Source organism: Protopterus annectens, chromosome 17.part0 (assembly GCF_019279795.1).
Source record: "Protopterus annectens isolate FY-2018-M chromosome 17.part0, PAN1.0, whole genome shotgun sequence".
In the NCBI taxonomy this organism is placed as follows: domain Eukaryota; kingdom Metazoa; phylum Chordata; order Ceratodontiformes; family Protopteridae; genus Protopterus; species Protopterus annectens.
In genome coordinates, this window is record NC_056751.1 from 128,910,876 (window position 1) to 128,934,661 (window position 23,786).

Consider the following 23,786-nt stretch of genomic DNA (forward strand, 5'->3'; position numbering starts at 1 on the left):
CACATATCAAAATCAGACAGATTTCAAATTGCACAGAATGCTAACTTGGCATATTGCACATATAGTTCCCCAAGCTTGGGGACAGCCCTTTCTACTTTGTTGCATGAGTCATCATGCTAGAAGTTTTTGTGTTCTAGAGTTATTAAAAAAAATTATGCTTAACTGCAATATTTCTAACCTCATGCATTATTATCGAGGTAATCCCTTATTTTCTGTTTAGCATTCTGAAGTTGCTCTGCTTCTTGTTCTGTGAAATCCCCCTATTCTGCAATACTTAAACATTTATCAGACCCTCTAAATAATTCTGTTTACTTCTTAAACACATCTTCCTTCCTTTTACTTTTACCCTATTTTTGAACTCCACCTTAATTTTATCCCACTCCCTCGCTATATTTTCAGAAGAAATGTCTATCTTCTCTAATATCTCCAGACTAATTTGCACTATCCATTCCTTAAATTCCTCTCTTTTCAACAGAAGGGTGGGAAGTGCCAGTGTCTCATTTTTATTTCATTCCCTGTGTTTTCATTTTAATTATTGGCACATGATCTGAAATAGTTATTGGGTAAGAGTATCAAGACCTTAAATGCACATGTTCCTGTGGAATGTAAAATCTATGCAACCTACCCCAGTTTTTGTATGGTGAAGAGTAATATGCACATTCATTCCGAACTACTAGTACTGAATTCACATCTTCCATGCCAACTATTTTTATAAATGCCTTTAAAAATCTACCCCCCTTTCATATAGTTCCCCTTCTGGGTGCCCCAGACACATCTTCACTGCTGCAAATCAAATTGCAATCCCCACCTATAAGTAATACTCCTTCCTGACAGCTAATTATTTCTACCAGAATTTTCTTAAGGTAAATTACAGCAGATTTCTGTGAAATACAAATATATGCCAGTATAATCCCCTTCCCTTGTCAGCATCCCCTTAGTTCTACAAAGCTACCATTACTGTCTTTTTTAATCATATTCTATCACTATTGGAGCTCCTCTGGCAATATAACTACTCCACTCTTCTTCTACCGCAGGTATTCTGCTGAGTAACCATCCTGAAAAACTTTTATCAAATTCACATGTTCAGCTCTTTATAACTATTTGCACTCTACATTTTTTTAAATAGTTCACTACTCTTTCTTTTTAGTATTTATCTGTGAGACCATTAATGTTTAAAGACATTACAGAAAGCATTATATTCTTGAAAACATTATTTCACCTTTTATGTATAAAGTACAGTTTTGTACCTACCATAAATGTAGATGTTCGAGGATCCACATTGCTGCAGTCATAACCTGTGGGTAGTCCGCTGTCCTCGGTCGGCCCGAATACCAAAGGGTTAGGCTGGCGTCGGTCATGGGCGCCCGGAGCTGACGTCAGTACGTAGTAGTACTTAAGCGCATGACCGACGCCATATTCTCAGTCTTTCTTGCCCCAGATGTCAGAAGGCCTTAAAAAGAAAAGGTTAGAGCCATAAAGGAGAGAAAGAACAATTATCCCCCAAGTAACAATAACAACCACCACCACAACCCCAAACCAAAGCGGGGAAGGAGGGAGGGAAAATAGGACTGCAGCAATGTGGATCCTCGAACATCTACATTTATGGTAGGTACAAAACTGTACTATGTTCTTCGTCTCGCATTGCTGCAGTCATAACCTGTGGGTAGAATCCCAAAGCAAAGAAAAAGGGAGGCTGGCAAACTAAAAGGCATTAGGGGCTGCTAACATGCCCTGTAAGACTGCAGTGGAAAACCCAGCCCTGGACTTGGAGAAAAGAGGGAGATGATAATGTTTAGTAAAAGTATGAACTGAACTCCAAGTAGCTGCTTCCAAAATGTCCTTAGTAGCTACACCCCTCAAAAAAGCAGTAGAAGTGGCCGTAGCCCTAGTGGAATGAGGTCTAATCCCAGCAGGAACATTCTTCCCATGATGAGAATAACAAAAAGCAATGCAATTACCAATCCACTTCGAAATAGTCTGCTTTGAAACAGCTTTCCCTTGTGAACCCAAAGCAAAAGTAACAAATAACTGTTGAGTCTGTCTGAACTCCTTAGTTCTGCTCAAATAATAACGTAACTGCCTGTGTATATCCAAAGAATGCAAGATTTTTTCCCCCTTATTTTGGGGATCAGCATAAAAGGTAGGCAAATGGATAGACTGGTTCAAAGCCACATTAGAAATCACTTTTGGCATGAAAGTAGGGTTAGTACGCAAAGAAACTCTATCCTTATGGAATATTAGAAATGGTTCCACTGCCATGAGAGCCTGCAATTCAGATACCCTTCTGGCAGAAGTAATGGCCAACAAAAAGGCAGTCTTCCAAGACAAAAACTTAAATTCAGACGTAGCTGCAGGTTCAAAAGGAGGCAAAGTAAGCTTCTCCAACACAAAATTGAGATCCCAGGAAGGAGTAGGAGCTCTACGTGGGGGTCTTATATTTTTTGCCCCTCTAAGAAATTGTTTAAATAAAGGGTGAGAAAATAAAGGAGGGTCACAATCATAGTGAGCAGAAATGGCTGCAGCATGAACCTTCACAGAGGAAAACGACAAACCCTTGTCCAGTAATTCAGTAAGGTACTGCAGTGTACAACTCAAATTAGGTACCAAAACATCAAAATCTTTTGTTGTGCTCCAAAGAAAAAATCTCTTCCATTTATCAGCATAAACTTTTCTAGTGCTAGGCCTAGCTTCCAAAATGACATCCAAAACCTGCTGAGGAAGCTGAGAACCCACAGGCTCTAAAACAGAATACGCCAGGCCGTTAGATGCAGGGACTGCACCCTGACATTGAGCAAATGACTGCTTGACTGGGACAACAAATGAGGAAGCTGAGGTAAAGGCCAAGGAGGCTCCTGAATTAGACTTCTCAGCAGAGGATACCAGTGCTGACGTGGCCAATCTGGAGCTATTAAAATCATGCAAGGCTTGTCCTCCTGACTTTCAAGAGTACCTTGGTAAGGAGAGGCAGAGGAGGAAAAGCATAACGTAGGTTGTTCCAACTGAAAGATAGAGCGTCCACTTTCCAAGCTTTTGGGTGAAACATCCTTGTGCAAAATTTTGGTAGTTGGAAATTTAGAGGAGAAGCGAACAGATCTATGTCTGGAGTTCCCAAGCCACTGTCAACTGTTGAAATACCTGAGGATCCAATTTCCACTCGTGGGGATCCACAATTTGTCTGCTCAATGCATCTGCTAGGGAGTTCTGTGCTCCTGGCAGAAACCGTGCTTGAAGAGTGATGTGCAACCCCAGAGCAGTCTCCCACAATATCATAGCTTGTCTGCAAAGAGGGTAAGAATGGGTCCCCCCCTGCTTGTTGATGTACCACATGACTGTAGTGTTGTCTGTTTGAATCAACACCTGTCCTGGTTGAAGTAGGCCCTTGAAAGCCATCAGGGCAAACTGTACTGCTAACATCTCCTTCATGTTGATATGCAAATACTGTAATTTGGGAGGCCACGTGTCTTGAATCCATGTCCCATTGAAGTGTGCTCCCCAAGCCAGGTCTGAGGCATCCATCGTTAAGATCTGACTTGCCTCTGGTCGGGTCACAGAGAGTCCCTTGTTTAGGTGACATTCCTGTGCCCACCACAAGAATTCCTTCTGGATGCACGGTATTATTGGAATGACAGTGTCCAAATCGTGGCAGTGTTGAGTCCATACACTTTTGAGATACCATTGTAGCTTCCTCATATGCAGTTTGGCATTGGGAAGTACCAGAATGCAAGATGCCATGAACCCCAAGGCTTGAAGGACTGTCCTTGCAGTCAGCCTGGACATTAGAGATAATTGCTGGAAGTATAGGTGAAGATTTCTTTGTTTGTCCGGGGTTAAAAAGGCCATCTGAGAGGCTGTATTCAGTCTCACACCCAGAAAGCACATGTCCTGAGAGGGTACTAGACTGGACTTTGTTTCGTTCACAGAATACCCTAGGCACCTTAAAACTGCCATTACATACTGTAGATGTTGAAGTAACTTGACTTTGTCTTGAGCAAGAATCAGGCAATCGTCCAGATAAGGATAAATTTGTATTCCTCTCAGTCTTAAGAAGGCTATCACAGGAGCCAGGACCTTTGTGAACACCCTGGGCGCAGTAGATAAGCCAAAGGGCAATGCAGAGAACTGATAATGAAAAGTACCAGCCAAAGCGCAGGAATCTCCTGCAGCTGGGCCTGATAGGAATGTGAAGATAAGCCTCTTTGAGATCCAGGGTTACCATCCAGTGATCTTTGCCTAGCAGAGGCAGAAGTTGCTGTAAGGTTAACATCTTGAACTTTGGAATGTCTAGGTATGTATTGAGAATGGACAAATCCAGAATTGGCCTCCAAGTGTTTCCTTTCTTTGGCACAAGGAATAGGCGAGAATAAAACCCTAGACCTACTTCTGAAGGGGGTACCACCTGGATCGCCTCCATTTGTAAAAGTAAAGAAATCTGTTTGTGAGCCTCCAGCCTTTGCTAAGGAGGTACATCTGGCATGCCTTTGAAAGGAGGCAAGGTGTGAAAATAAAACTTGTAGCCTTGATTTATAATGTCCAACACCCATTTGTCCTGGGTGACCAAAAGCCAATTTTGTTTGAAAAGTGCTAACTTTCCTCCTAGAGGAGCTGCCAGACAGGAAGAATCTGGCAGCCGGAGATACAGGTCATTGGGTCTGTTTACGAAAAGGCTGACCCCTGCCCTCACCAGAAGATTGTGCAGGAGAACTCCAAGTCCTAGGTCTGAAAGAACCTTGAGCATGAGCTCTGCCCCTACCACGTCTAGACCTGCCCTTAGACTGAGAATCGGAAGAAGGGTAAGACCATCCTTTTGCAGGCCAATTCCTGCTAAACTTAGGGGCTGCACTTGTAAAAATTCCTTAACCGTCTGCATGGACTTAGCTTTGTCTTCCATTTTTTTCAAAACTGACTCCACAGGAGAACCAAAAAGAACTTCAGATTGAAGAGGAGCATCCAAAATTCGAGCTTTAACATGCTCTGACAAATTTTGATCCTTAAGCCAGGCATGCCTACGAATAACTGAACCAGTGGCAGCCACCCTGGAAGAAGCCTGAAGAGCATCGAAGCCACACTGCAAGGAATGCTTACCAACCTGATCTGAGGCATGAACTAAGTCCTGCAATTCCTTACACTCTATACCCTCAGCTAAAGCATCTACCTTAGATTTCAACTGACTTAACAGAAAGTTCTGATACTTCAGCATATGAAACTGGCAATTTAAAGCCCTCATAGCTAACGTGGAGGAGGTATACACTTTTTTACCCCACCTATCCAAAGCCCTAGAATCTTTATCCAGAGGTACTGGATTCTTAACTACAGAAGCCCTGACACCCTTAGGTCCTTGACTAATAGTTTTCGGGTCAGCTCTAGGACTCTTATACAAATATTTATGAGCCTCTGGAACTCTGTAATACCTGTCTGGCTTGGCAGGGGGTAAAGAATCAGGATTAAGGGAAGCTTCAGAAAAAACATCCTGAACAACATTCAAAACAGGGGGAATAGCCAAAGGCCTATGTTGTGGCAAAAACAAAAATTCCCCAAGTCTCTTACGAGAATCTGAAAAATCCTGACCTTCCCACTTAAAATGCTCCCTCATGGAGTGCAGGGTTTCAGAAAAGGAAAAATCCTCTGGAGGAGAAGCAGAAGGACAGGAATCCTCTGCATCCGAATCAGAATAGGGAGGAAAATCCTGAATGTCCTCAGCTGAAGACTCAGAGTAATCTGAGGAATGCTCCAATCCCTCCACATCTATCTCCACCCTAGGCCTCTTGTCCGGAGGGGGCATAGAACCCCTGATTAAAGTAATCAAATCCTCTGCCATTTTCAACATATGTTTTTTAGGAACAGAGCCCGAAGAACTATGGCTGATGCCTGTACCAGAAAGACCAGGTCTAGCTTTAGCAGGGCCCTTAGTGACAGAAGTAGAAGGTCTAATAACCTTTTGTAAAGATGGAACTACAGAAACTTGAGAAGCCCCCTCGGCCTGACCTAACTCCGGAGAGGCCAATTCCTGTAAAATTAAAGGTTCCCCCTGTGATTCAGCCGAGACCTCGGCTGGATCCACAGATTCAACCGTAGTTTCCACAGAACCGGCGTCCGCAACGGACGACTCATCCTGTTTAGACTTTAAAAATTTATCTTTTTGCTTCTTTGCGGTAGCGGGCGTCGGAGGATCCGACGGCATGTTGTAGTTACACCGCTTACCGAAAACAAGCCTAGCACAATCTAATCTGCGTTTAATGGTGCGCTTATTAAATCTAGCGCAAAAGCGACACCCGACTACGTCGTGCTCAGGCCCCAAGCAAGGAATACAGAGAGAGTGATAGTCCCTATGAGGTATCTGTTTCCCACAAGAAATACAATTATTAACTTTGTCTGACATCCGGATCAACTGAGGCAAGAAAAGACAAAAATATTCCCCAACGGGGTACTTAGCCCAACTTGGTCTTCGGTCTGAAACTCGAAAAACGAAAATTTCAGGACGCCGAACGGCACTTGCAAACGCTGCTTCTGCTTCTGACCATGCGGCAAGAAAGACTAAGAATATGGCGTCGGTCATGCGCTTAAGTACTACTACGTACTGACGTCAGCTCCGGGCGCCCATGACCGACGCCAGCCTAACCCTTTGGTATTCGGGCCGACCGAGGACAGCGGACTACCCACAGGTTATGACTGCAGCAATGTGAGACGAAGAACATCAGTTTTTTGTTAAATGTTTAGCTCCAGCTTTTGTGATGCATGCAAGTACTGTTTGGCAAGTTCATCTTTTATACAGTTGTTTCTTGTCATCTCCATTTGAGCCTATGTCACATCTTACAGAAATTTTTGTTTTATTGAAAACTCTCAAAGAAAATACACACACACACACACACACACACACACACACACACACACACACGCACACAATATCCCTAACACTTACTAACTTAATGATAACACACAAAAATATGTACGTCTTCAAATACTGAAGTTTTACCCTCCTAATAGGAACAAATATGTTCCAAACTGACAGCCACACACACAGACTTGAGATAACATAAAAAAAGTTATTCATGCTAAGATGCATGATACAGCTTGTATGCTTTTGTGCTATCTTTACAGCTCTCTCAGCTGAAAAAAAAACACAGGTGCTTTCAGAAAACATTTTCGTCAAGCCATTTATTTTTATATCAGATTGTCTGCTAGAGACAAGAGAACCAAATACAAAATAGTTTACTAGAAAAAAAAAGTGTTATAATACTCAATGTTCTTTTTCATTTATTTGCTTTCTCTTAAAACTTGTTACTAGATTAAGCCAATGGCCTTAACCCAGTCATTCCCCTATGCAAGAATGAGAAAAGCACACTTTTTTCTTTTGCAATGTTCTTTTAACCAGATTTTTTTACATTGCAGTGCCTACATTTCTAAAAACAGAAGAAGAAGAAAGAAAAAAATTAAAAACAGGAGCATCTTTTAACATCAGCATCCGCATTACAATAAAATATAACTGAAAAAGCTTTACTTTATTAACATGCAAAAAAATCATCCACTATTTAAAAAGTACTGTTAAGAAAAAGAATTGTTTTACTTACACAGTTAACTTTTTCCCTCCTCTTCCCTTCTTGTGAGCATTTTTCCCAACATCAGTGACATGAAAAGGGCATATTCTTTATTAAACTTGTAGGGGACTCAAGTCCAATATTTCCATATTTTTATCATGTCATTTTTCACAAATATAATTATTTCTTTGTAATCCCGCATTTGTCAGTTTCAAAGTTACTGATTTTACTCACCAAACATTAATGATTAAGTAGGGCATATGCTTTACAGTCCCTTACAAGTTTAACTAAGTCCAAGAAAGTCCAATATTTCCAGATTTTCTTGTTCTATTCCTGTTCATCTCCATCTCCCAAACCCTGTCTCTGCTTAATTTCCAATGTACTCTTGATTCTTCTAGTAAACTCTTGCTCCCCCCCAAGCATTTTCTGTTGAAACACTGGAAAAGGTTTCATTGGCAGTGTCTCTCTGTGGTCTTTATTACCAGAAAGTACAGTTGTGTACACTTACCATAAATGAAAATGTTAGAGTGTATTCACTGTTGCAGTCATTACATTTAGGTAATCTGCTGGCAGGTTGCCCTCAGTCGGCATGAATAACAAAGTCTTGAGTCCTGCGTCAGTTGCTGTCTCCTCTTCCATGACGTCAGGGGTATAAAACATGCAGCTGATGCCATTTTAATCAGTTTTTCTTGCTCCAGATATCAGGTACCCCCAAATGGGGAGCAAAAAAATATATATAAACTGTAAATATATAAATGCACTTTAGAAACATAAAATTTACCTTCAACTAAAAGCAAATACACCACAAAGGTTTTTGAGTATAGCGAAGGAAAGAAAAGGTATAGAAAGGGGGCTGGTGGGTGGGTAATCCGGACTGCAACAGTGAATACACTCTAACATCTACATTTATGGTAAGTGTACACAACTGTACTATGTTCTTCGTGTTTCACTGTTGCAGTCATTACATTTGCGTAGAATTCCAAAGCTATGGATGGTAGGATGGAACTAAATGCATTAAGAGCAGCTATAAGGCCCTGCAAAACTGCAGTGGCAAAGCCCGCTCTGGATTTAAAGAAGAGAGGTAAATGATAATGCTTTGTGAACGTATGAACTGAGCTCCAAGTAGCAGCTTCTAGAATGTCTCTGGTAGGGACCCCTCTGAGAAAAGCTGCTGAGGTAGAGGCAGTCCTGGTGGAATGGGATCTGATCCCCTTGGACACAGGTTTACCATTGTGCAAGTAGCAGAAACAAATGCAATGGCTTATCCATTTAAAATAGTCTGCTTTGATATAGCCTTCCCCTCTGATCCTGCAGCAAATGCTACCAGTAGTTGCTCAGACTTTCTTAGAGATTTTGTCCTGTTTAAGTAGAATCTTAGTTGTCTGTGTACATCCAATGAATGCAGAATCCACTCCCCCTTGTTCTGCGGATTTGGGAAAAACGTTGGCAGGTGAATGGTCTGGTTAAGAGCCACAGTGGATACCACCTTAGGCATAAAAGAAGGATTGGTCCTGAGCGCCACCCTCTCTGGGTAAAATATAATGAAAGGCTCCACTGCCATGACAGCCTGTAGTTCTGAAATCCTTCTAGCTGAAGTGACTGCCAAAAGAAAAGCTGTCTTCCACGAAAGAAATTTTATATCCACAGTAGCAGCTAGTTCAAAAGGAGGCAGGGTGAGTTTTTCCAGCACAAAACTGAGGTCCTATGCAGGAGGCCTTAAATTTTTGCCCCCTCTGAGGTACTGTTTTAGCAGGGGATGAGAAAAGAGGGGAAGCTCTGTGTTGTAATGAGCTGATATGGCAGAGGCATGGATTTTTATTGAAGAAAAAGACAGGCCCTTGTCAAGCATCTCAGTTAAGTATTGTAAAATCTGAGGAATATTGGGCTTTGCTGTGTCTATTCCTTGAGCTTGGTTCCAAGCACAGAATCTCTTCCATTTATCAGCATAAGATTTTCTAGTACTAGGCCTTCTGGCTTCCAAAATGACATCCATCACAGGTTTACTGAGAGATGTGGTTGGTAAAATTAGTTGATCAGCCATGCTGTAAGATTCAGAGTTTGGAGCAGTGTGTGCAGAATTTGACAGTTCTGCTGAGACAATAAGTGAGGTGTTTGAGGCAAGTACCAAGGAGGAAGGTGTGACATATTCCTTAGAAGCAGGTACCAGTGCTGGTGAGGCCAGTCCGGAGCAATTAGAATCATTTTTGTTTTTTCCTGTCTGACTTTTATTAAGACCTTGGGGAGTAGAGGCAGAGGGGGGAAAGGCATAGACTGATAGGTTTTTCCATCTGAAGGATAGAGCATTCACTTTCCATGCTTTTTTGTGATGGGTTCTTGTGCAGAATTTGTCCAACTGATAGTTTTGGGGAGAGGCAAATAGATCTATGTCTGGGCTTTCCCATTTCTGTGTTAACATGCTGAAGATTTGTGGATTCAGTTTCCATTTGTGCGGGTCTATAAGATTTCTGCTTAGGTCATCTGCCAGAGTATTTTGCTTTCCTGGCAGGAATTGAGCTTGAAGATGTGTTAAGTTAAGGCTGTGTTCCACAAGGCCATGGGTAGTCTGCAAAGGGGGTAGGAATGGGTACCCCCCTGCTTATTTATGTACCACGTAACTGTGGTGTTGTCCGTCTTTATCAGTAGTTGTCCTGGATGAAGTAAGTCCTTGAAGGCTGTCACAACATTCTGAACAGCTAGCATTTCTTTCTGGTTGATATGTAGATGCATTTGATTTCGGCTCCATTTGCCCAGAATGCATCGCCCTGCCAGGTGGGCCCCCCAAGCATAATCTGATGCATCTGTAGTTAGGGCTTGGGTGCCAGGGGGTAGAGTAAATGACTGTCCCTTGTTTTAGTGACATGTCTCTGCCCACCAAAGAAAAGGCTGTTGTAGGCAGGGAATGAGAGGAATCATTGTTTCCAGGCTGTGACAATGCTGACTCCATAAGCTTTTTAGGTACCACTGAAGTTTCCTCATATGCAGTCTCACATATGGAATTAGTACAATGCAGGATGCCATGAACCCCAAAGCCTGCAGAATTTGTCTTGCAGATAACTGGGGTTTTGTTGCCAATTGTCTGAAGTCTGTTGTCAATTGCATTTTTTTGTCTGGCATGAAGTAAGCCATCTGGGCAGTTGTATTCAAGCTTGCACCCAGGAATGTAATTATTTGAGAGGGTACCAGTTGTGATTTATTTTCGTTATAGTGTACCCTAGGCATGCTAGAAGCCTTTTTACAAACGTCAAATGTTGAAGCGTGTCCTTGTCCTCTGCCTGAATGAGACAATCGTCCAGATAAGGATAAATTTGAATGTTTGTCTGCAGAATGCAATTACTGGTGCCAGGCACTTTGTAAAGACCCTGGGCGCAGTAGATCAGCCAAAGGGCAGTGCAGAGAATTGGTAATGCAAAAAGCCTGCTTTAAAGTGGAGGTATCTTCTGCAAGATTCCCTTACTGGGATATGTAGGTATGCCTCTTTTTAAGTCTAGAGTTACCAACCAAGCATTCTTGCCTAGCATAGGCAGTAGCTGTTGTAAAGTCAGCATTTTGAATTTTGGAATGTCCAGGAACGTGTTCAGAACTGATAAGTCCAGTATTGGACTTAATGATTTGTCTTTTCTGGGTACCAGGAAAAGTCTTGAATAAAATCTTTGCCCTTTTTCCTTTTCTGGTACCGGCTGAATAGCCCCCATATCCATGAGGGACATGACTAGTTTCTGGGCCTCTGCCCACTGGTTTTGTGGCAGATCTGGCCATCCGTTTGGAATTGGCAAAGTGTGGAAATCAAATCTATACCATTGGGATATTATGTTTAATACCCACTTGTCCTGGGTAATTAACTGCCAATTTTGAGCATGAAGTGCTAGTTTTCCCCCCAAAGGGGCTGCCAAAAGATAAGTGTTTGGAGATGGTAGAGGAAAGTCACTGAGACTGCTTACTGTAGGGTTGTGCTTTGTTACCTCCAGATTTGGAGGTGGAGGCACCCCCATTGCTTTGACCTGTAAGATTCCTGTGATTGATATCTGGAGCCTTTGGAGTGCCTGGGTTTGCCCTGAGTGGCTCTGTTGGACACAGGAAAGGACCAATTCTTAGTAGGCCAGTGCCTACTGAACCTGGGTGGCTGCACTTGTAAGAAATCTTTTACAGTTTGCGTATATTTAGCTTTGTCTTCCATTTTCTTTAAAATCTCTTCTGCCTTATTACCAAACAGATTATCATGCTATAAAGGGGCATCCAACAATTTAGCTTTAACATGATCAGGCAGATTTTGCTCCTTGAGCCAGGCATGTCTTCTTATCACAGATCCAGTTACGGCGGCCTTGCAAGAGGCCTCCAAGGAAACAAAACCACATTGCAAAGTATGCTTTCCAACCTGTTCGGCTGAATGCAATAAATCCTGTAACTCTATTTTCCTCACAATCAGAAATCAACATAATTTTCTGTTTCAGTAAGCCCATAACATGCTGTTGATATTTAAGCATATGAAACTGGCAGTTTAAAGCCCTGATTGCCAAGGTTGCAGACATATAAACCTTCTTACCCCATCTATCTAGCGCCCTGGAATCTCTATCAGTAGGGGTAGGATTTTTGGCTGTAGAAGCCTTAACACCCTTAGGACCCTGAGACATAGTTTCAGGATCAGCAGCAGGATTTTTGAAAAGAAATTTGTGGGAGTCAGGAACTCTGTAATATCTGCCTGGCTTACTAGGAGCCGGAGGCAGGTAATCAGCGCCATGCTTGATTCCGTGAACGCATCAACAATGTCTAATACAGGAAGTATTGCCAAAGGCCTATGCTGAAGAAGAAGAAAATCCCTAAGCCTCTTTTTTGATTCAGAGAAGTCCTGACTCTCCCAGTGAAAATGTTCCCTTAAAGTATGCAAAGTCTCGCCAAAAGAGTAATCCTCAGGAGGAGATGCAGATGGGATGGATCCCTCTGCATCAGAATCCTCATAAGGTGGAATAGAAAATTCCTGATCAGAAGAGGAAGGCATAGGGGCCTGACAACGTGGCTCATGCATCTGTTTTTTAGACATAGAGTCGATTTTGACCTTGTTTTTGTTGATGGCGTTGGTTTAATATAAAAATGTTGAGGCCTGAAAACACCCTCAGAAGCCGGTGCCTGCTCAGCGGCTCCGAACCCATCCAAGGGAGAGACATCTGCTGGTTCAATACTTTGACATCAGCTGGTTCAATACTTTGCGAATCTCGCGGCATACCGGACTCCGAATGGGTCTCGGTAGAGGCCTGCGACTCAAAAGTAGCGGGTATCAGGGGCTGCGAAAGTGCCTGAGTATCGGCGAACCGGCGACTGGCTTAGGAGAAGCTTCATCGGTTTTGGGCCTCGACGGTCTGTGTCTGTCTTTTTCCATGCGTTTTTTGTGAACTCCGGTAGTTGGATTGCTAACCGACGACATTTCAGGGCAGTTAAATCTTGAACCAAAATATTTAGAAGCAAAAATATGCCGACGCTTAATAGTGCGTTGGTTAAATTTAGCAGAAAACCGACAGCAAGGCACGTTGTGATCAGGGCCCCTAGGCAAGGAATACAGTACAAATGAAAATTCTGAGGTATTTGCTTCCCACAAGTAATGCAATTATTAACTTTTACTGACATTGGTAAGGAGTAAGAAAAAGTTTCTCCAATGGGGTACTTAGCTTTAGTTTGAAGACTTCGGTTCTGAAACTCAAAAACGAAAATTTCAGGAGTCGGCCGACTGGCACTTGCGAACTGCTTCTGCTTCGGGCACCACGCGGCAAGAAAGACTGATTAAAATGGCGTCGGCTGCATGTTTTATACCCCTGACGACCTGACATCATGGAAGAGGAGACAGCAACCGACGCAGGACCCAAGACTTTGTTATTCAGGCCGACTGAGGGCAACCTGCCAGCAGATTACCCAAATGTAATGACTGCAACAGTGAAACACGAAGAACATCAACAAGAAGCAGAATCTCCTCCTATTTCATAACCCACTTTTTGTTGGACAGACTTTTGTATTACTTCCTTAACAAGTACTTCATCAAAACATTTTGTTCCTCCAGGGAAAATATTTTGAAGACAGCTGGGTACAGCAGTTTGAATCTCATGCCTGCTTCTCGACATTCCTTGAATAATGGAATAGATTTACTCCTATTCTGGCTGGTGTAGAATGAATAGTCATTCTCCACAAACACACTGTCTCCCACTTTTAGTACTATGTCCTTCTGCCACAGTACTGTCAGAATCAATGCCTTTTGCTGGTAAGACAGCATATTTATTATTAAAGGTCTAAGTTTAGGTTGTTTTCTCATAGCCAGGTTTACAGCATACACAAGATGTGCCATTTCAATTAATAATTCCTGTTGTGGAATACCGGTCCAGTTGCTTATTTGTGCTTTCATAAAGTTAATACAGTCTTCTCCTTTCAGCTTTTTCAGTACAGCAGAAAATCTCAGGTTTTCCCTACGTGCTCTGTCCTCTAATTCTGTTATCTTTTGAAACATCTCTTCCTGTACAGTCACATATTCAGCTAGCATTTTCTTCATTTCAACCTTTGAGTTTTGTAGTTTTATCACCTTATCGGAACACCTGTTTAAAGCTTCTTCCCATTTTTTCCTGCCGTTTATTGTTTGGATTGATAAACTCCATCAGTATTTCATTTATTTTAGTCAGGTCTTTGTGCAGTTGTCTTATACATTTCCTCTAGGTTTACTGGAAGTCGTGTCTGGAGCTTGCACCGCTTTTTGCTGAACAGCTGCGTACTTTTCCCAGTCAGTGTTTTTGATCACTTTTGTAGCTTATTTCCCTTAAGGTCCTCTGCATTTCTTTTTTCCTGGCATCCAGGTAGTGCACTTACTAGCCAATTACTAAAATTTACCTAGAAATCTAGGTCCATTGGCTTGCTAAGTTTCTGTTTTCACACCAGGAGAGCTAGAATTAAGCTGTTACTCAATGTGCAGCCATCTTGGAAGTCCTCAAATATATATCTATTTTTATGCTGTGGAAGATCTTTGAACTGAGGTGTCCAGGAGACAATCTAGGAAAACAATCCTGTGAAGAGGAGTCAGACAAGACTTTTGCACATTTTTTTGAATCCCAGCATGTGCAAGAGATTTCTTACCCAACTGAGAGATTACTTACCCTTTGAAAAAAGATTCTGCAAAGATAACACTATCTAAATATTGAAAAAAGTTTGTCCTAGATGTGGAGCAGTCTTCAGTAAGCTATCACAAGAGTTAAATGCTTTGGTCAATCTACTTCTACAAGGGTACTGACAAAGAGTAATGCAAAGGCCTGATGATGTGATCCACATACAGAAAACCTAGAGAAACATCTGAAATCTGGATCTGTAGGAGTAAGATGGCCTGCATCTTTTAAATCTAGGCTCACAAAAAATAAACTAAAATGGGAAATAAGGGGTAACACTTGTGAAGTGACAACATATTTAACTTCGGTACTCAAACAGGTTTAGAAAGGAAAGATAGAGAAGTGGTCTCCAAGAATCTTGTCGCCAGAAACATCCTTGAATAAAAATCATCCACTCAATGAGAAGGAGGTACAGGTTACATCAATGCCAGAGCAAGCAAATGCTGAATCACAGGAGGAAGGTTAAGAGTTTGTCTAGTCGGTTATGAGGAATCCCCAAAAAAGGTGGAAAAGACTCTCATGTCCATATGTAATCTTGATGGATTACTCTTATATTCCATCTGTCTGATGCTATCTGTTGCCAAAGAAAGAAATGGAGTTTTAGACTCTGGAAATGATTAAGGGACTGCTGAGAAGGTAGTCTCCTTCACAAAGTCATTCAGAATTGTTAAACTGGACTTTGGTCTATGGGGTTCTTGCTTTCTTTTTGTAAGCCCCCCCGCTAGCCCCTATCAGAAACTTGCTAGGTCTGTCTATTTTGCTTTTTAAAGAAGGTTGTGGGGGGGGGGGTGTGCATTGAATACCTAGGTGAATTTGGGGAAGGAAAATCTGAGACAACCCTTGAATCAACTTTCCTCTAGCACTAAATTTTTAATGACTTTTGCAAAAGAAGGTACAAAAATTATATCCTTAGCCAAATGAGAATTCAAAATTTCATTTTTGACATCCTCTGGGAGGTTTTGAGAATGCAGCCAGACAAACCTGTTCCTAACAGTTTCAGGAACCCTGGAAGTGGCAGCAACAGAATGATATGAACACTTTAAATAGTGGACAGCTGCAGTCACTTGAGAAGCAACTAATTTACAAAGAGAATATTTCTCAGCAGGGGGAAAATAGACCAAATTATTCCTCATATTCTCATGAGGCAAGCATAAACTTCATCATATGAGCCTCACAGTTGAAAATTCTACAAAAAAGTACTGCTGAAGAATACACCCCCCCCCCCCCCCCCATCTATCAAAACCCTTCCTATCCTTGTCAGAAGGACAGATATTAGTTAGTATTAAATCAATTTTTTTATCAGCAGCCAGATTCACTAAGGCAATAGCTGCTGGATCTGATCTAGGATAAGAGTATAAAAACCTTTAAGATTAATGAACTTTATAATGTTTATCTGCTTTCTTGGCAGCTGCATGCAGGTAGTAAAGAAAGTTGCAGGCTGTGACAAAAACATCCTCCAAAGAAGAAAGAACAGAAGGAATAACAGTAGGTTCATCATGGACTGTCCATTGTAACAAATCATAGTTCTTCCTAAGGAGCCAAGAAACATCACCGTTTTAACACTGAAACAACTGATTAATTATGGAAATAGTTTCAGAAGAAGAGAACCATTCAAAGGGACTGGCTAAAGACTCCTCAGCATCTGCATCAGAAATCTGTACAGACAACATAAAATATGTCACTTCACAGTCACTGTGAGGTTCAAACTTGAATCTTTTCAGAAAGTAACCTTGCAATCCCCCCCTCTAATACCATCCACTCCCCCCACCCACTACCTCTCTCAGCCCCTATCAACAACCTACTCTTAGCAAGCTTGGCTACTAATGTTCCCAGCTACCTACCACATAACACTAACTTCTTGTAGCAACAACTGCTAATGGCTGTTATGTACCTCAAAAACACTTTGTATCAATTGTTCACTGATGAATGTCAACTACATTTTAACCATGTTTAGTATGTCACCATATTTTAAAATTGTACTATGCTCTACAGCTGTTTTACATCTGTTTTCTTGTCTTGCGTCCTTAACTGGACTAATGTCTATATTTAAATGCTATGTTTTTTTAATTGTATAATGCAAATACTTAATTTGGAGCTTTTCTCCCCGGGCCTCCACTGAAAACGGACCTGTGTCCAGTTGGACTCTCCCGGTTAACAAATGTAAATAAATAAATAAATAAATTCTCTTTTACTTTTACCCAAAAAAAAGCCATACAGGAACGGTCCAAAGCCTAAACTAAACCCTGAGCTAAGCACAATAAATTACTCTTGTCCAAATTAAATGAGGCAGGAAAAGACGCATGTTTTAAATAATTATTTTATTCTGACAGAAAATTCTGAAAAGACAACCCACTTTTGACAGCAACAATACTCCTTAGGGATAGGTATACCTTTCTGGGTCAGCAGAATAGCATTCCCTGTCTTTTTTCCATCAGAGCAGATATTAGCGGCACCCCCTTGCCAGCCAAGGGCACATCAGCACCTGAAGAGGAGGTGTCTAACCTCACTGGAACCTGTTAGGACTACAACAGTGGGAACAAAGAAAAAGAGGAGTGGTTCAAGGAACCAGTTTAGCCACAGCAGGGTCACTCACCTGCAACACAAGTATTTTATCAGCTTGCTGTATTGGGAAAGGATGCTTAACAATCTTGTTCTCTTTGTAGCAAGAAAAATGTAGAACCTAGGAAACAGTAGGCTGTTCCATGGCTGAAAAAAGTACCAGAGTCCCAGGGAAGCCTGGTAGCAATAGTCATTAAAACAAGTTGCAAAAAGCTAACTTCTTTGTTACAACTCAGCAAAAAGCACTTAAACCACTTATTCCAGCCCCCCCACACACAAAAAGCACAACTTTTATCACAGGAAAAATAGTTTAAAGTTAGTTTTAACTATTTACGACAAGATTTAAAAAATAATGCTCCATTTTAAAGTGTAAACCAGTCAAGCAACAGTCACTGAAAACACGTTTTCCCTTTACAGAAAAAAGTATGACTTCTATAATAAAAAGTGAAGAGGAATTTTTTTTCCTAAATGGAACTTATCCACCAAACAAGGAAAATGCATCAGCTGATCATCAGTCTTCGAAACCCACAATGAAGTACTCTCTTTAACAGCAGAAAAGCTCCAAAAGGTCTGGTGCCCAAACCTGACTTTTAGTCAGCTCAGCTTGACGCAACAGGTTGGACAAGTGGAAGGTGCCATGAAAGCTTTGGAAACTGGCCAGCAATTGCATCCATTATAAGATATAACCCATACAGCTTACTCGATTGCAACAGTGAACCTTATAAACAACATCCAACGTTTCAGTGATAGCGTGCCCAAGAATCTGAGTACAGATAACATCACATTTGTTTGACAAGATATTGGCTTGTCCAGCCTTTGATGTGAATGCATGATATTATGGATAAGCACACTGCATTTTTGGATAGTATTGCCTTAGTTCCTGACATAACAGGAGAGATACCTGAAGTAACATATGAAGCAACTTTAAGCTTGTACTTCACTTTGTATTTGCTTATGGTGTTGCTGACTTCTTTGCTTATGTGTTTCAGTGGGATCTTGAGGTTGGGGATATAGTACTTTTTACAACTTTGTTTTATATTTCTTCATTTATACATTTTCTAGATATAGGAGGTCCACTAGGGAGTTTTTTTCCCCAGAATTTAGCATCACATTTACGATAGCCGTCTACTATGCAGCTGTTTAGGTGAAGATAAAAGTCAAAGGTGAATGCAGCAGCTCTCTCAGCTTGGTCCTTTTCGGGGGGGGGGGCTGTTTGAAATTTTACCTTGGTGTTCTATAAGCTTAAATAGGTTTGTCCTTGTGAAGTCCAGAAAGACACCTCATTTGCTGATGGGACTGTGCCACTAAGGGTGAAGTACAGGTAGAAGCTAGTAAGGAAAGGACCAAATTAAGGACAATAGAGTGCCTAGGGAGTAGTTTTGCAGTTGGTTCTACGGTACAGCTATTAAAATCTAGGAAATCCAGAGCATATTCATTTTACAGGTGTAAATCTGCTAATTAATGTATGGGTAACTGAAATACTACTGCAAGAATTATTCTGATGTTAAGGTCATTTCCATGATTGCAGTCAATCTCAATCAGGATCTTTAGCGAACAATGATTAACAGCTGAATTTATTAAGCATAACTTGAATCCATAATCTCTAAGTTAAGGTTAAGGATAATTTGACATAAGGTGATGTTGTTTCTGACAAATCCAAATACTTCTCCAGCAGTAACCACAGGGCCTGAAAGCATGAAAGTTGCTAAACACTGGTAAAAGAGGGAGTGTTACCATTGCAATGAAACCTTGTCTCCATAATTACACAAATATGAATGTTCTTGATTTGCTCGAGAATCTAAAGTTACACTATCTTTCTTTTCAGACTCCTAACACTAAGCAGTGCTGTCTTGATGCCCAAATTTGACTTTACTGTGACGAATGCCTACTATGTGTACTCTGCCTAAAAAAGGCAGAACAGATACAGCAAAAGATTTAAGCCACCAAAAGGTGTAAAATATTCCTTCTAAAATAAAACATCTTATCTGCCTTCTTATCCCAGGCCAACACGTATTGAATCCCCTTAGAAAATAATGAATAAGTTAGTCAATTGTTACAGCTAATTACCTTATTATCTAGGCATCCTTCCGGGTGAAGGCAATTCAAGAACAGTTTCTCTCCTATCTCTAACACATGCGAAGTAAGTTCCACCAAATCTTGCTGCATGTTGTTCTAAGTGGTGAGACTCATGTTATTCATACACACGTGCCACCATTAAATAGTTGTCATATATGTCTGGTTTAAGGGACCTTAGGACCCATGTGACATTTTGCTTGCTTTGCTTCATTAATAAAGCAAATTTATATAAAGCAATGCAATTAATCTGTGTTAAAGTAAGCTAAAAGAAGCAATGTTACTACATTGTTTATGATGGTATGCAACCAGTGATAGTGACGATATGGGCAGAGTCATAGCTGGCTTATCTGGTACAAATTGCTTGCTACAGCTCAACACATAAAACACTGAAGTGCCTTCCTGCACCAACATTCGTATAGGCTGGTACAAAAAAAAAAAAAATACACGAAATGCACTTCCCAAAGGTTGTGCCAGGCAGACAGCCCATTTCACCCCACCCTTGATACGCTTCTGCATATGGGTAACAAGGTACAAATATACGTCAATATTCCAGTCAGGTTTAGTGTAATAAATAACACTGTAAAAATGTTACATATAATACACCAGTAATAAACTGCATGTTACGCTTTCGAGACGGATTTGATACCCAACTGTCTGGCCAATCTTCTCTCCTCTCTCTGCAGCAACTCTTTCAGCCACAGCTATGGCTGCCAGACGTCTGGGCTGGGTGCAAAATATACGGCATGGGATCCCATTCCTGTTACTGTCATCTAAAAGAAACTGAGGAATCTGAAAATATAAAGAACTTACTTATCATAATATATCAACATACAAATCTATAAAACAAAGCTAAATATTCAAAAATTAATTTCTGTATCTAAAACAATCAGCAAAATATAAACAGGCAACATATTTAAATGAGCCATTAATTACTCAAAACGATAAAGACAACAGCCTCTGAGAACACACAAAAGTATTAATCTAAGCAACTCTGAAAAGGAACATATTTTAAACTTGCCTATACCCTCATTTTTTTTTTTTACAGCACAAATTCCAGAAATACATATTGAAAAGAAACACAAAATTTCACAGCTCAGAATAAAGATACTTTGCATTAAAAATCACTTCTCTACTTAAAAGAAAAGATCAAAGTAACATAATACAAAAAGGCAAAGTAGTAGTGCAGTTCATCTTAAAAGAATACAGCTGTGTAAGCAAAGTACAATAAAAGTAGATGTTTGAATAAATCACTGTTGCAGTAAAATAAAGCCAAATGCGACAACCGCCACAGCTTAGACGAAGTGTAGAAGCAGGACTGGAGAGAAAAGCCTAGCCAATACTGTTCTGTCCCTGGAAAAAAAAGTGTTCAGAGACTGTGTGCACAGAGGAAAGTACAGTTGTGTAAAATCTTACATAACTGTAGACGCCCTTATCTCCACTGTTGCAGTATTAATTACAATAAGGATCCTAAGTCAAGGGAAGCTAGACGTTCAGCTAGTATACCAAAGCCTTTAGGTTCCTTTAAGATACGTCATACATCACACATATGCTCCTCGCTTAGCATAGGGCATAAAGGTGACATTTGGATGTACCACCCTCATAACCAAGAGTCCCAGTAGGAATGCCAGTCCAAGGACAAGAGAGGTAATCAGTACATCCAGAAGAGAAATGGTCCAGGGGGTGGAGGGGACAGAGTAAATACTGCAACAGTGAAGAGAAGAACATCTACCATTATGGCAAAAGTGTACACAACTGTACTATGGCCTTCCATTTCACTGTTGCAGTATTTACTGCAATAGGGAGAGTGCCAAAGCTCAAGAAGAAAACAGGGAGGAGGAATGACCAGCAGAGCTCTACAGGAAGCCATGAAGGATGATCCTAGCAAAAACAGCTCTGGATCTAGAAATTCTACCAAACTTGTAGTACTTGCTAAAGGTATGCACAAAGGTCCAGGTGGATGCCTCAAGAATAGAGTTAGTATTCAAAGCCTTGAAAAAAGCACCAGAAGAAGCCACAGCTCTAGTAGAATGAGCCTTAACAGAAGGAAGGATCTTATGAAAAGAATAACCAAAAGAAATGGCTTTAGAAATCTAAAATGAAATCTGCTTGGACACAGCTAATCCCAAGACCTAGTATGAAAGGAAGCAAAACCCGATCAGATTTCTTAACAGTCCTAGTTTCATCCAAATAAAATCTGAGTTGCCTATGCACATTCAGCATGTGCAGCACCTTCACAATGGCAGAAGGTGGAGAAGGGAAAAAGTGGGCAAATTAATAGACTGATTCAAGGAAAACTCATTCACCATCTTGGCCATAAAAGAAGGATTAGTAAGCAAGAACACCCTGTTCTTATGAAACACCAAAAAAGGAGCACAAGCCATAACAGCTTGAAGCTCAGACACCAGTCTGGCAGAAGTAATGGCTAACAAAAATAGTGTCTTCCAAGAGCAATGCTGCAGGGAAGCTGAAGGCGCAAAAGGGGCCTCAGCCAAATGTTCCAAAATGAAATTATGATCCCAGGGAGGAGGAACAGGCTTCCCAGGAGGCCTAATATGAAAGAAGACTTTAAGGAATTGTTTAGCCTCAAATCTAGAAGCTAAAGAATGAGAAAAAGGCAAACAAGCAGAGAGAGTTGGTAAGTAGGCCTTAACAGAGGAATAAGCAAACCCAGCATTGAGTAATTCACACAGATAAGAGAAAATTAAATGGAACATTCACAAAAATTGGATTCAGGTTATGAGAAAGATTCCAAACAGAAAACTTCTTCCAATGAGATAAGTAGGATTTCCTAGTATTGGGTCTCTTTGCCTCCTGCAGGAACCGAAAAAGATGTCTATGTGGAATTAAATTTCTATCACTGACAGTGTCAGTTGAAGAGAGGAAGGGTGGGGATGGCTGAGAGATCCCTTGTCTTGTATAAGTAGATCCACCCTGTGAGGTAATTTGTGATGATTGCCCTTGGCTAAATACAGAGGAAGAGGGAATCAATGTCTCAGCCAAAAGGGAGTCACAACAAGATTTTGGGAGCATCCTGTTGGATTTGGAGCAGGACTTTTGGAATGAGGGAAGGTGAAGGTAAGTGTAAAGAAAAGTACAGTTTTGTACCTACCATAAATGTAGATGTCCGAGAGGTATGCATCTGCAGTCCTAACAAATGGGTTGTCCTGGCCTCAGGCAGCCCTTCGGTCGGCCGGATTCCAAAGTCTGGGTCTGGCCTCGGCTGATGTCGCACTTCACCCGATGTCATAGCTGCAGTTCAGCGGGTATAAAGGCATCAGCCGACGCCATTTTCCTCAGTGTTTCTTGCCCCAGATGCCAGGAGCCCTCTAGGAAGGCTAAATTTGGATAAATGCAAATGTTTCCAAACAATAGAGAGCAAATAGAAATAAACAAGTATATACATATATACAAACAAATACACCATAATAGATTCCCCCAGCTAGCTACAAGATGGGCAAATACCCTAGGAGTACCACAGAGGGGAAGGAGGGTGGGTAATCCTGACTGCAGATGCATACCTCTCGGACATCTACATTTATGGTAGGTACAAAACTGTACTATGTCCTTCAAGGATGCATCTGCAGTCCTAACAAATGGGTAGAATACCATAGCCAAACTGGGGGAAGAAGTAATAATTAGATTATGGTGTAGTTAAGATCCCTTGCAAAACAGCAGTGGCAAAACCTGCTCGGGATCTGGAGTATAAGGGTAGATTATAATGCTTGGCAAATGTATGCACAGAGCTCCAAGTAGCAGCCTCTAAAATTTCTTTGGTAGCCACTCCTCGTAAAAAAGCTGTAGTAGTGGCTGTAGCCCTTGTGGAGTGAGGTCTGATGTTTTCTGGAGTTGTCTTTCCATGGTAAGAGTAACAAAATCTAATGCAATTTTCTATCCACATTGAGATTGTCTGTTTTGAAATTGCTTTTCCTTCCATTCCTGTTGCATATGCTACCAGTAGCTGGTCAGTTTTTCTATTGCTCTTGGTTCTGTCCAGGTAGTAGCGCAATTGCCTATGTACATCCAAGGTATGTAATAATCTTTCTCCCCTGTTCTGTGGGTTGGGGAAGAATGTAGGTAGGTGGATAGCTTGGTTTAGAGATACCCTGGAGACCACCTTTGGCATAAAAGTAGGATTAGTTCTCATGGACACTATCTTGATGGAAGATAAGGAAGGGCTGTACTGCCATTAATGCCTGTAATTCAGAAACCCTTCTTGCTGAAGTGATTGCAAGCAGGAAAGCAGTTTTCCATGATAAGTACTGTAATTCTGCTGTTGCTGCTGGTTCAAAAGGAGGGAGTGTCAACTTTTCCAGCACAAAGTTCAATTCCCATGCGGGCAATGGTGGCTTTACATTTTTAATTCCTCTCAGAAACTGCCTGAGTAGAGGATGAGAGAAGACTGGAGGGTCCATGTTGTATTCTGCTGAAATAGCTGATGCATGAATCTTAATGGAAGAATAGGACAGGCCATTGTGGAAAAGTTCTGCCAAGT

The 23,786-nt window shown here is 41.2% G+C and overlaps 1 protein-coding gene across 1 annotated transcript in view; it reads right to left on the reverse strand.

Annotated features, from left to right (window-relative positions):
* Window positions 1–23,786, reverse strand: part of YTHDC2 (YTH domain containing 2) — a 1,963,388-nt gene that overhangs the window by 1,355,431 nt on the left and 584,171 nt on the right. The window contains exon 6 of the mRNA XM_044059160.1: window positions 19,919–20,083. Within this exon, the coding sequence (XP_043915095.1) occupies window positions 19,919–20,083 (165 nt within the window). The remainder of the gene's footprint in view (window positions 1–19,918; window positions 20,084–23,786) is intronic.